This window comes from Pseudorasbora parva, chromosome 13 (genome assembly GCF_024679245.1).
Source record: "Pseudorasbora parva isolate DD20220531a chromosome 13, ASM2467924v1, whole genome shotgun sequence".
NCBI classification, from domain to species: domain Eukaryota; kingdom Metazoa; phylum Chordata; class Actinopteri; order Cypriniformes; family Gobionidae; genus Pseudorasbora; species Pseudorasbora parva.
Window position 1 is genome coordinate 4,493,226 of NC_090184.1, and position 12,677 is coordinate 4,505,902.

Consider the following 12,677-nt stretch of genomic DNA (forward strand, 5'->3'; position numbering starts at 1 on the left):
CCGGACCCCGGAACAACATCGTCAGCGTTTTCGGTCCCTGGAGTGCGGTGAGTCCGGTCGACCCTTCGCGTTGGCCCAACAGCTCCGGGACGAGTGCCGCAGATGGCTTCTGGCAGCGACGTGGACCATGTTGTCGATCTGGTGGTGCTGGAGCAGTTTATCACTCGGCTCCCCAGGAAGACCGCCGAGTGGGTCCAGTGCCACCGGCCCACGTCGCTGGAGACGGCCATCAACTTGGCGGAGGACCACCTGGTGGCGTGCCCGGGGGTCGGCGAACCCCCACTAACTTCTCCCTCTCTCTCTCCCCCCTCTCTCTCTCTCTCTCTCTCGACCTATCCCTCTCCCCAGGTCCCGCACTCCAGGCCCTCCTCGCGTCCCCCCCAGAGGCCGGGGTGGGATGGGCCTTGGACCGTCCGGGAGTTCGCGGGTCCCGCCCGGGGCGGCGGGTAGGCCTGGGCTGGCCTGCTGGCGGTGCGGCGATCCGGATCATTTTGTGGACCGATGTCCGATGATGGACATCGGAACAATGATCCGGATCCCGGACGTCCAGCGGACCACCCCCGATCAAGCAGGAGAGTACCAAATTCCTGTGAGTATCAAGGGGGGTACATATCAGGCCTTGGTGGATTCAGGATGTAACCAAACCTCGATCCATCAAAGCCTGATGCAGCCTGGGGCATTGGATACAAGCCGCGTGGTTAAGGTGCGGTGTGTGCACGGGGATGTGGTGGAATATCCGGTTGTCCCGGTCACGATACAATTTCGGGGGAAAAAGCATAGTGTAGAGGTGGCGGTTAGTCCACACCTCCGGCATCCGCTAATTCTGGGGACAAATTGGCCCGCCTTTTCGGCGTTATTGGGGTCGTTATGCGCGGATGCCGCTTGGGAGAAAAAGGCTCGGAGGGGGGCGGCGCGAGTGCAGCTTGGGGAGACTGAGACGGGACCCTTGAGGACAGCTTCAGCGGAACCGAGCGGGGTCGAGAGACTGATTCTCTCGGACCGCGATGACTTTCCGCTGGAGCAGTCACAAGATGAGACCCTCAAAAATGCCTTCCAACAGGTCCGATCGATTGACGGGCAGTCTCTCCAACCTGCCTTGCCTGTCTCGTATCCATATTTTGCCATAATTAAGGATCGGTTGTATCGAGTGACCCAAGACACTCAGACAAAGCTAGATACAACCCAGCTGTTAGTACCAAAGAGCCGCCGGGAAATGCTTTTCCAGGCGGCTCATTCTAACCCAATGGCGGGCCACCTGGGACAGGCGGCCACGCTGAATCGTTTAATGACCCGATTTTTTTGGCCAGGCATTCATGACAATGTGCGCAGGTGGTGCGCGTCTTGTCCGGAATGTCAGTTGGTGAATCCACTGGCCGCCCCAAAAGCGCCATTGCGCCCCCTTCCATTAATGCAGGTCCCCTTCGAGAGAATTGCGATGGACCTCATCGGGCCATTAGAGCGATCCGCACGCGGACATCGTTTTGCGCTAGTTATCGTGGACTACGCAACACGATATCCGGAAGCAGTGGCTCTCCGCAACATCTCGGCGAAGAGTGTTGCGGACGCACTGTTTCGTTTAATCTCCCGGGTGGGGATTCCGAAGGAAATCCTCACTGATCAAGGCACGGCGTTTATGTCACGCACGTTAAGCGAATTGTACGGATTATTGGGCATTAAATCCATTCGAACCAGCGTCTATCACCCACAAACAGACGGCTTGGTCGAACGATTTAATCGCACTCTTAAATCCATGATCCGTAAATTCGTACAGGAAGACGCCAAAAATTGGGATCGGTGGTTAGAACCCCTCTTATTTGCTGTGCGCGAGGTCCCGCAAGCCTCCACGGGGTTTTCCCCCTTCGAGCTTCTCTACGGTCGGCAGCCACGGGGGGTGCTGGACGTCCTACGAGAAACTTGGGAGGAGGGGCCTTCGTTGGCCAAAAACGAAATTCAGTACGTCCTGGACTTGCGAACAAAACTCCACACATTGGGGCGGCTATCTAGGGAGAATTTGTTGCAAGCCCAGGACCGCCAGAGCCGGTCATATAACAGGGGTACTAAACTACGCAAATTCACACCGGGAGAGAAAGTGCTCGTTCTACTCCCAACGTCGAGCTCAAAATTAATGTCAAAGTGGCAGGGGCCGTTTGAGGTCGCACGGCAGATAGGAGAGCTCGATTATGAAGTGATACGATCCGATAGGAACAGGGCACGTCAAATATACCACCTCAATCTGCTAAAAAAATGGAATGAGGTGCAATCAGTGTTGTTGGCAACGGTGATCGGGGGAGAGGATGATCTCGGGCCAGAGGCGAGCATTAAAGCGCAATCAGTCGCGTTGGCCCCTGGGGGAGATCACCTCTCACCGTTACAACTCGCTGATTTATCGAAATTGCAGGCGGAATTCGCTGACGTGTTCTCGCCCCTACCGGGACGTACCGACTTGATTCAGCACCATATCGAGACCGAGCCGGGCGTGGTAGTTCGCAGCCGGCCGTATCGCTTGCCTGAACACAAGAAAAAGGTAGTTCAGGACGAATTAGGCGCAATGCTCGACATGGGAGTAATCGAGGAGTCCAACAGTGACTGGGCGAGCCCGATCGTTTTGGTCCCCAAGACAGACGGCTCGGTCAGGTTCTGTGTGGACTACCGCAAGGTGAACGCTGTGTCGAAATTCGACGCGTATCCAATGCCGCGGGTTGACGAGTTGCTTGATCGGTTAGGCACGGCTCGATTTTATTCGACACTGGACTTAACAAAGGGCTATTGGCAGATCCCCTTGTCTCCATTGTCCAAAGAAAAAACAGCTTTCACCACGCCGTTTGGATTACACCAATTTGTCACGCTTCCTTTCGGCTTGTTCGGGGCGCCCGCAACCTTCCAGCGACTCATGGATAGGATTTTGCGTCCCCATGCTGCATATGCTGCTGCGTACCTGGATGACATAGTGATTTATAGTCACGATTGGCAGCGGCATATGCAGCATGTGAGGGCGGTCCTGAGGTCGCTGAGGAGAGCGGGGCTCACGGCCAATCCGAAGAAGTGTGCGATTGGGCGGGTGGAGGTAAGGTATCTGGGCTTCCACTTGGGTCATGGGCAGGTGCGTCCCCAAATTGATAAGACTGCCGCAATTGCAACCTGTCCGAGGCCCAAGACCAAAAAGGAGGTAAGACAGTTCTTGGGGCTGGCGGGATATTATAGACGGTTTATACCAAATTATTCGGACCTCACCAGCCCTTTGACTGATCTTACTAGAAAGGGGCTACCAGATACGGTCCAGTAGACGGAGCCGTGTCAACAGGCTTTTACCCAAGTGAAGGCTGCTCTATGTGGCGGGCCGCTCTTACACTCCCCTGACTTTTCTCTCCCTTTCTTGTTGCAGACTGACGCGTCGGACAGGGGGCTGGGCGCAGTCCTGGCCCAGGAGGTGGAGGGGGGAGAGCGGCCGGTGCTGTACATTAGCCGTAAGCTCTCCAAGAGGGAAGCTAAGTACAGCACCATAGAAAAGGAGTGTTTGGCCATCAGATGGGCCGTTCTCACTCTCCGCTATTACCTCCTGGGGCGGGAGTTCACTCTCTGTTCGGACCACGCTCCTCTCCAGTGGCTCCACCGCATGAAGGATACCAACGCGCGGATCACCCGTTGGTATCTGGCTCTTCAGCCGTTTAAGTTCAAGGTGGTCCACAGGCCGGGTGCTCAGATGGCTGTGGCAAATTTCCTCTCCAGAAATGGGGGGGGGGGGGGGGGGGGGCTGCAGGCCGGACGGCTCCCCGGCCTTAGTCGGGCGGTGGGGGTATGTGGCAAGGGGGGCGTGGTTCAGCGAGGTCTGCAGCGGGAGAGAGGGCCGCGGGACGAGCGGTAAGTGAGTGGGTTGGACGCAGATTAATAACACCTGTCTCTTGTTCTAGTAATGAGCGCGGAGACGGGATAAAACACCAGCGGAACCAGAGACCAGAGAGAGAGAAAGTCAGGACGGTTGTTGCCAAACCCATACAGAGACTGAGTTGCCGGAAGCCGGAAGTGCCGACCCGGAAGTGATCGCTATTGTTTTGAGTCTGAGAGAAGCCACACTATTGAGTGTGTTTGATTATTGAGTTACTAAATAAAAGAGCAACAACCGTCTAGCCGACCCCCGTGTCCTCTTCCTTCCTCACATTCACGAACTTTGCTACATATATATATATATATATATATATATATATATATATATATATATATATATATATATATATATATATATATATATATATATATATATACAAATTAATATAAATTAATATAATAATGAACAAATTGCAGTTGTTTCACTTGGCAGACAGAGGAGTGATAGATAGAGACGGAGAAGAGAAAAAAGATTTGGGGTGTATGTGTTTCAGTGAGTTTTGTTTAAAGTGCCGTGTGGCAGAATATCCGTCTTGCCCTCGGCCAATAAACAATCTCTGAGTGGAGTGAGAGCCATTGTTCAGGCACACGTCATGTGTTAAACTTCACTGGACACTCACTGTTTGATTCTTTTTTGACTGAATAAAGACTCGAAATTTACAGTGTATGTAAATTCCCAGGTCAGATTTAGGTTAAATTGAGACTTCTTCGGGTGATTTACTGACTTAGACAAAGACACTTAGCAGAGCATGAACTCTCTAATGCCTTACACACATGCACGCACGCACGCACGCACGCACGCACGCACGCACGCACGCACGCACGCACGCACGCACGCACGCACGCACGCACGCACGCACGCACGCACACACACACACACACACACACACACACACACACACACACACACACACACACACACACACACACACATTAATGCTTTCTGCAGCTGATAATGAAGCGTGTGTTTTCTACTGGAGGTGCACAGCAGACACCCGGCTGGCCCCTGATGTTTGACACTTTTACAGCTGTCTGAGAGAAGTTCACTTTTGAACGTTTGTGTTACAGCGCCAGTGTAATGAGTGCATCAATCAGATAGTACTTAGACGCATTACATAAAACTCAGTCCTCACTCGTATTTCTTTCAGTTTTGCCAGCTTCATTACACATATTTCTTCAAAGACTAAGTTTATAGAGGAAAAATACATCTTTAATAATTTACCATTTAACAGAAAATTGTGGCCGATATCTATCATCCTTATTCGTACGCCCCATGATGCTTTGCGTGAATTATGGGGCGTAAACAATATTTGAAAGGCTCGCTCTATGAACGCAATAATACACTTTTTTAAACTGGGTACAGTGAGATGACATTATTCTTCTCACCCTTTAACCATCGAACATTAAAAGGACATTTAAAAGTGTAAAAGCATGAACAGGAACTTCCAACAGATCATGAATGACCCCAAAAGCATTATTCTTTTCACAGCAATAACAGACGGGTTAAAAATCAGTGTAGTAATTAATATCTGTATTGTGTAACATATGTTGCCTTATTTAAAAATGTTCATTAACTTCCGCATTGTGTGATACTATTTCAAAGTGATTTCTGTCATTTTGACAGATAATAAATTGTGTATCTGTGAAAACAAATCTGGAAAGAGATGTGAGGATTTAAGGAGAAAAATGAGAGATTCTTTGTGCATTTCAGTGAATTATTAATTGGATCGTCAATTAAATCAGGAGATTTTCATACTTTTCATGAGGAAAAGAATGCAGCTGAAAAGAGCTCTTGCCATACTCATAAAGTACTTCAACATGGGTGCTTTATTCTCATGGTGTCTGAAAATAAAATATGAAGGAAAATTGACAGCATTTAGTCAGAGCCAGCCATAATTCCTCATCAGGAATAAGGTTTAAAATATTAACAAAAACTATACAAGCATATCAATGATAATGCATGTTAAATAATGCATGATAAACACTGGCTCAACCAGTGGAGGGAGTTTGGGGGCGTGGCTATTTGTTTTTCTGACCAGTGAAAGATCTGTCTGGGGAAATTACAAAGTAATTTACTATATCAATGATAATGCATACTTATTCAATGTTCATGCATTCAATAAATAAAATGCAATGCAAATTTAGAATTTTAAATGACAATAAATTACAATAAAATCAAAGAAATTCAACCGTTCTGCATATATTTATGTCTTTAAATGAATTTTGCATTGATCAATAAAGCCAGTGTTTTTTTAAATGCTGTTTTTTGTCTTTAAAGGTCCCGTTTTCGCATGTTTTCGAAGCTTTGATTATGTTTACAGTGTGCAATATAACATGAGTTCATGTTTCGCGTGTAAAAAAACAATATTTTTCACACAATTGACTTATCTGTACAGCGCTGTTTCCTCTGTCCTAAAAACGGCCTGATGATTTCCTTGTTCTATGAAGTCCCTCCTTCAGAAACACGTAACGAGTTCTGATTGGGCCAGCGCTTCCCGTGTTGTGATTGGACAGCAGCTTAGAGCACTTTGCCCGGAAAGGTCCCGCCTCTTACCATAACGGGGCGATGCAAGCGCTGAATGCGCGCTCTTCTCCACGTGGGAGAGCAACGAGACCACGCCCCCTATTTTGCGTGTTCTTGTGGGCGGACCTTTAGTCAACAAACGGTTCTAGTGACGTCATTAAAGCAGGAAGTGCAGCGGTGTAGTCCAAACCGGCCGTTCGCTGTAGGCTTTGAAAGGGAACTTCTGTTAAATAAAATATCTCGCTTGGCATTGAACTTTGAGCTTTATAATTGTACAGGTATTATTTATGCTCCAAAAGCAACATTACACACTAACTAAAGTTTGAAAGATGGAATAGCGAAGAACGGGACCTTTAAGCATATCAACAATATATTTCTAAACTAAATAATACAAATTTGGCGGGCAAGAAATATTGATGGCTGGCTGCTGGATTTTCACTCGCTATAGGCAGGTGTGGCAAAAAGGGATTTCAAATTTGAAATGAAAATTTCTCCATTCAGCCATCCTCCACTTTGCATGAATTAGCATGTTGAGAAAGTCCTAGCGACATTGCCATGCTTTACACAAATGAAAATGAGCAGATTTGAATGAGTTCAGAAACCAAGAGTCCTGAGATTTATCGCCTTTATAATAATGTTACAGCTGCATTTATGTGATCAAAAAATATAGTAAAAACTATTACGACAATTTCTTACAGTTTTTGCTGGTTAATATTTTAGTAAAAAGCATGATAATTGTTTGGGGTAAGCAAGACAAAAAACAAAGATATTAACACTTGTATTCAACAAGGATGCAATAAAATGCATGCATATAAAACAAAAGATGTCTATATCAAATAAATGCTGTTCTTTTGAGCTTTCTATTCCTCAATGGTGTCTGAAGGATCATGTGACACTGAAGACTGGAGTAATGATGATAAAAATCGCAGGAATAAATCACATTTTTTAAATATATTCACATCGAAAACTGTTATTTTAAATTGTAATAACATTTCAAAATATTACAGCTTTACCGTATTTTTAATCAAATAAACGCCTTGTTTAATCTTAATTATTCTCAACTTAGCTAATAGTGTACAATCATTTTTTGTAAAGTAGTAGTATCTGTTAATGACAAATATTTTCATATTACTGTATTGCTATAACCCTTTCTAATAAAATATGTTTATAAAGACTGCGATCCAGTTGTTATTCACAGGTCACATGAACGTACTTTTTGTACACAAAACACACACACACACACACACATGAAAGCACAATGCAAATGTTTTGTTTTACATATTGTATAAAACACATCATCATACAATAGACCCATGTGTGACATCCGACGAAAATGCAGTTACACTTCAGAAAATTCTGAGTAAAAAACAACCCAATGTTGGGTCAAATATGGACTAACACAGCAGTTGGGTTGTTTTAACCCAGCAATTGGGTTGTCTTAAGCAAATATTTAACCCAACCGCAGGATTAAAACAACCAATCACTGGGTTAAAATAACCCAATTGAAGTGTTTTAGAGTGTACAGTTTAAAGAGAGTGTGTTGTAGACGTGATGCTTATTTTGACCTTTCTGTTGGGTCAGTCTCGAGGGCCGAACTCTTAATGTGGTCAGTGTAATAATGAACCTACAGGGACTGATTCAGCTCACACACCCTGCACAGGTGCGTTTGTCCGCTGTTACAATTATAACATGACACTCAAGCCACACACACACACACACACACACACACACACACACATATCCATGCATGCACGCACATGACAAAGCAAAAGCCATTTCTCTGTGTGATCGTGACTGTAAATGAGCTCAGGCAGAAGGCTGAGGGAGGGAGTGCTGTTGAGGAAAGTTTATTTAGAGTTCACTGCGGGCTCTGCTTTGCATGCTTTTGCATAGCAAGAACAGAGACAGTGGCCGTGCGGCCAGGAACTGCTGTATAAAACGGTGCCACAGCAGCGAAAACCACACATACATCTCTTTCTGTAAATCTAGCCCAGCACAGACCCCCCACAACATCATTTGGTGGATGTACTCCCTTGTGAAAAATGTGTTAAAAATATACTTAAGTGCAAACTGAATGGCATGTTTTCTGCATGCTATTCACAATTTATGAAAACTTATTATGTTATAAGTTTAAATTCATATTAAATTAAATTAGTGGAACTCAAGAGTGTAGTAGGCTACATCTGTATAAGTAATTTCATATTTACTTCTATTGTCTTTGAAATATGGTGCTGAATGCATTGACAAGCATTTATGGTAAACTAAAATATACTTAACTGTCATTATATTGAAACTTGTATGGGTAATATAGTGTCTGTTACACACGTTACATGTAGTTACTATAGAAATAACAGTAAATTAATCATAATTACATGCAACTTACCCTAAACCTGACCTATAGCAAGTACATGTGGTTCATTATTATTACTCAGTACTTAAATATACAATTACACTGTAACAATGACACCTTAAGATAAAGTGTTACCCTCATATGTCATGCATTTGTACTGGTTTAGTTGCAGTTTATTTAATTTAAAATATAGATTACACTTACATTTTTACAGTGTGTGTAATTATATATTTAATAATAATAATTAACTACATGTACTTACAATAGGGTTGAGGTTTAGTTGCATGTAACTATGCATAATTGACTGTTATTACTACAGTTACTACATGTAAACATGTGTTACAGCTTTAAGTACACTTAAGTAGCCTTTTATTTTGGAAATATTATATTATTTGCAAGTACTTTTTTAATATAATTCCAATTTAGGTTTTATTTAGGGTTAGTTGCATGTAATTACGCATAATTCATAGTTATTACTACAGTAACTACTCTGTCAAATAAAGTGTTACCGCCAGTGTTGGGTGTAACTAGTTACTAAGTAATTAGTTACTGTAATTTAATTTAATTACTTTTCCCTTGAAAAAGTAAAGTAAGGGATTACTCTTATTTTTTCTGTAATTTAATTACAGTAAATTCTGATGTAATTGAACTAAATACTAAATATAATTATACATAATTCAATAGTGGACTTAACATCAACATTTAAAGTCTAACTTTAAAATGCACATTTTTATGTATCCTTCTCACATTTGTAATACTTTGGTCAGTTAATAAGAGTAATTTTGTGTAGTTTTATAGTATGTATTTGAATGAATTAAGAGCCGTTTCATGTCTAACCTTGAATTGCTTAACTCAAGGGGTGATTTAGAAAGTAATTAAAAAGTAATAAGTAATTAAATACTTTTTGGAGAGAGTAATTTGTACAGTGATCTAATTACACTATTGAAGATGTAATTAGTAACTAGTAATTAATTACTTTTTTAGAGTAACTTACCCAACACTGGTTACCGCATACTTAAGTGTGTTAAGAAACAGGCTTACACTCATATTAAAGTGTCCATGTTACAGTCTAATCATACAATTAAGTACTAAGTAATTAACGACATGTACTTACTATATAATTAGTGTTAGGGTTAAGGTTTGGTTTTAGGGTAAGTTGCATATAATTATGCATAATTTACTGTTATTAGTAAATACATGTAAACATGTGAAACAGGGATGCTGTAAAATAAAGTGTTACCACAGTGATGAATGTGTGCTCTCTTTAAGTACCCTTAAGTAACCTTTTATTTTGGTAATATTAGATTATGTTCAAGTACAGGTTTTTTAATATACTTCCATGGTTTGAAGTAGTTCACATTCTTAACCCTCTGGTGACCGAAAATGTCCCAATGTTTTACTTCATCGGAATAAATAAAAAAAAAACCTTGGCACTTGCTGTGCACACACACACACACACACACACACACACACACACACACACACACACACACACACACACACACACACACACACACACACACACAATTCATGGGCATGTCAAAAATTAGCACATTGGAAATAAATGGGAAACAAATTTTTTCTAGTGGAAGTGTTTGGTAATGCGCCCAAACAAACGCTTTACCGGTAGCTACAAATTTTTTGAGATATCAACCTCAAATTTGGAACACAGCTTGTTTAGATTTGTGGTTTTGATTGTTTCACAGTTTTGGAGTAAACCATGTTTTGGAAATATACTTAATATAAAAAGTTAAAATGCTATTTGTTGCTATTTGTTAAATACAATCCCCCATTAAATACTTTTTTCACTTCAGAAATTACCTCCCAAGTGTCGTCTTTAAAAAGAAACAATGGGTGCGTCTCAATCAGCTCCCTAGTTCAGTTGTCAGGGCACTGATCAGGGAGTCAGCCCATTGACTTACGTCCTGATCAGTGTCCTAACTAGTGAACTAGGGAGCTGATTGAGACGCAGGGAATAATGCTCCAAAACATTCAAAGTTTACGACAATTTACGTTGGACGTTTTAGGTCCATGCTCAAAAAGTAAATACAATTAATAATAACTACTGCATAAATATATTTTACTACAATATAATCCGGTAAAAATACAAACTATCAAATAAAAAACATGATCGGACTAAAACATAGCAGGCTTTAACTTTACAATATTTTTTTTAAACGGTCGTTTTTAACGGTCACGCGGTCCCCGTCAAGTTCACGCAGGTGTCCTCACAGAGTGACTATATATCGGTTTATCTATACGTAAAGCGTGCCATAACATCTCTTTTACAATGCTATGATAGTACACGCAGGTCTCACCCAGCAGGAGCAGCTTGAGTTCTCTCCGCGAGTCTTTCTTGTCCTTCCTCAGTTGTTTGTCTATCTCCTGATTGATCCTCTGCCGCTCCTTCTCCTCCGCAGACATGCAGCATCCAGCCATGATCCCGGTCTTCGGCACACTATAGCAACGCTTCGGTTAGATCTATTCGGTTCTCCTTTGCTCCACACCACAGTCTGAGAGTTCATGAATGGGCTCCTCCTTTAAAAGTCCACTGGACATAATCTCCAGCTATTTAGCAGAACTTATGTGTGGATGTCCAAATCTTTGATCGGTCCCGATGAAGGAATGGCAGAGACAGAGACGCACGCGACAGCTACATAACGCGCTCAGAGGAGCGTGCGCGCGAACTGATTCTGCTCCCGTGACAGTGATGATGATGATGGGCATCTGTGCTGCTGTCACTCACACAGGGTGGGGCATCCTGACTCCCATCACCTGCGCCAATAGGGAAGTAGGATGCCACTCTATTTTCCAGGTAATCTCTTCAAATCTAGAATGAATTAGTAAGCAAATAAATAAATACGTTTTTTTTTTTTAAGACTAATTTGTTATATTTATTTCTGTCAAACCGATTTATCGCATTTAAAATAAATATTAGTAAATATGTGTTATATGCATGGGCGTCAGAAGCAAATAAAAAGCGGGTGGGTCCCAGTAGAGGCTGGTGAAAAATATTATAGGTGGGGTAATTTATATGGGGGTATGGGGGTTCTCCCCCAGAAAAAAATTAAAATAATTTGTAGATGTAATTTCCGGCATTATGCTGCGTTTGAGGCCATATCCCTTGCCTATACCAATAAAATACCTCAAACCAGTCAATACCAATAGTCTAATAAAAAGACTATATCAATTTAACTGCCATAGAAATCAACAGTTTCACAGATAATGAACAATTTGCATGTTTATTATGCTCCAGATAGAAAAGGTGCCGTTTACTAAACGATTGATTGGGCCAGACAAAATAACAGAAATCACTGATTAATTACTGTGGCTGTAGAATAGGGGTAAGACGCAGGTTATCAAGTTTTGAGGTTTTGACGCAAATCGATCAGAGGTTCGAATCCGCTTTTGCCGAACTCGCTCTTCTTCATTTCCCATCACATATCAGATCAGAAAGGCATTTATTTTCAATAAAAATTGAGAAAATATTAGAGAAGGGGAAATAAAGCGTTTAACATGTTTTTAATAATAAGTGTTTCTCGGTTAAGGGTAGGTAAGCAAACATGTGCTGAATTAGAGACGATAAAAGTGAGTGAGTCCAATATCATTGGTCTTAAAAAGAGGGGGGGTCTTGTCCCACACACACACAATGGTTCCGACGCCCATGGTTATATGTAAATAGGTATATATATATACACACACACATTTATTTTAGATGTTGTTCCAGAGCATCTCCAAAACTGCAGCTCTTGTGGGCTGTTCCCGGTCTGCAGTGGTCAGTATCTATCAAAAGTCCAAGGAAGGAACAGTGGAGAACCGGCCACAGGGTCATGGGCGGCCAAGGCTTATTAATGCACGTGGGAAGCGAAGGCTGGCCCGTGTGGTCCGATCAAACAGACGAGAAGTTAATGCTGGTTCTGA

At 42.8% G+C, this 12,677-nt stretch overlaps 1 protein-coding gene across 1 annotated transcript in view; it reads right to left on the reverse strand.

The window, feature by feature from the left end:
* Window positions 1–11,471, reverse strand: part of gna14a (guanine nucleotide binding protein (G protein), alpha 14a) — a 31,149-nt gene extending 19,678 nt beyond the window's left edge. The window contains exon 1 of the mRNA XM_067413002.1: window positions 11,075–11,471. Coding sequence (XP_067269103.1) covers window positions 11,075–11,195 — 121 coding nt within the window. The 5' untranslated portion in view covers window positions 11,196–11,471. The remainder of the gene's footprint in view (window positions 1–11,074) is intronic.
* Window positions 11,472–12,677: the final 1,206 nt, after the last annotated feature.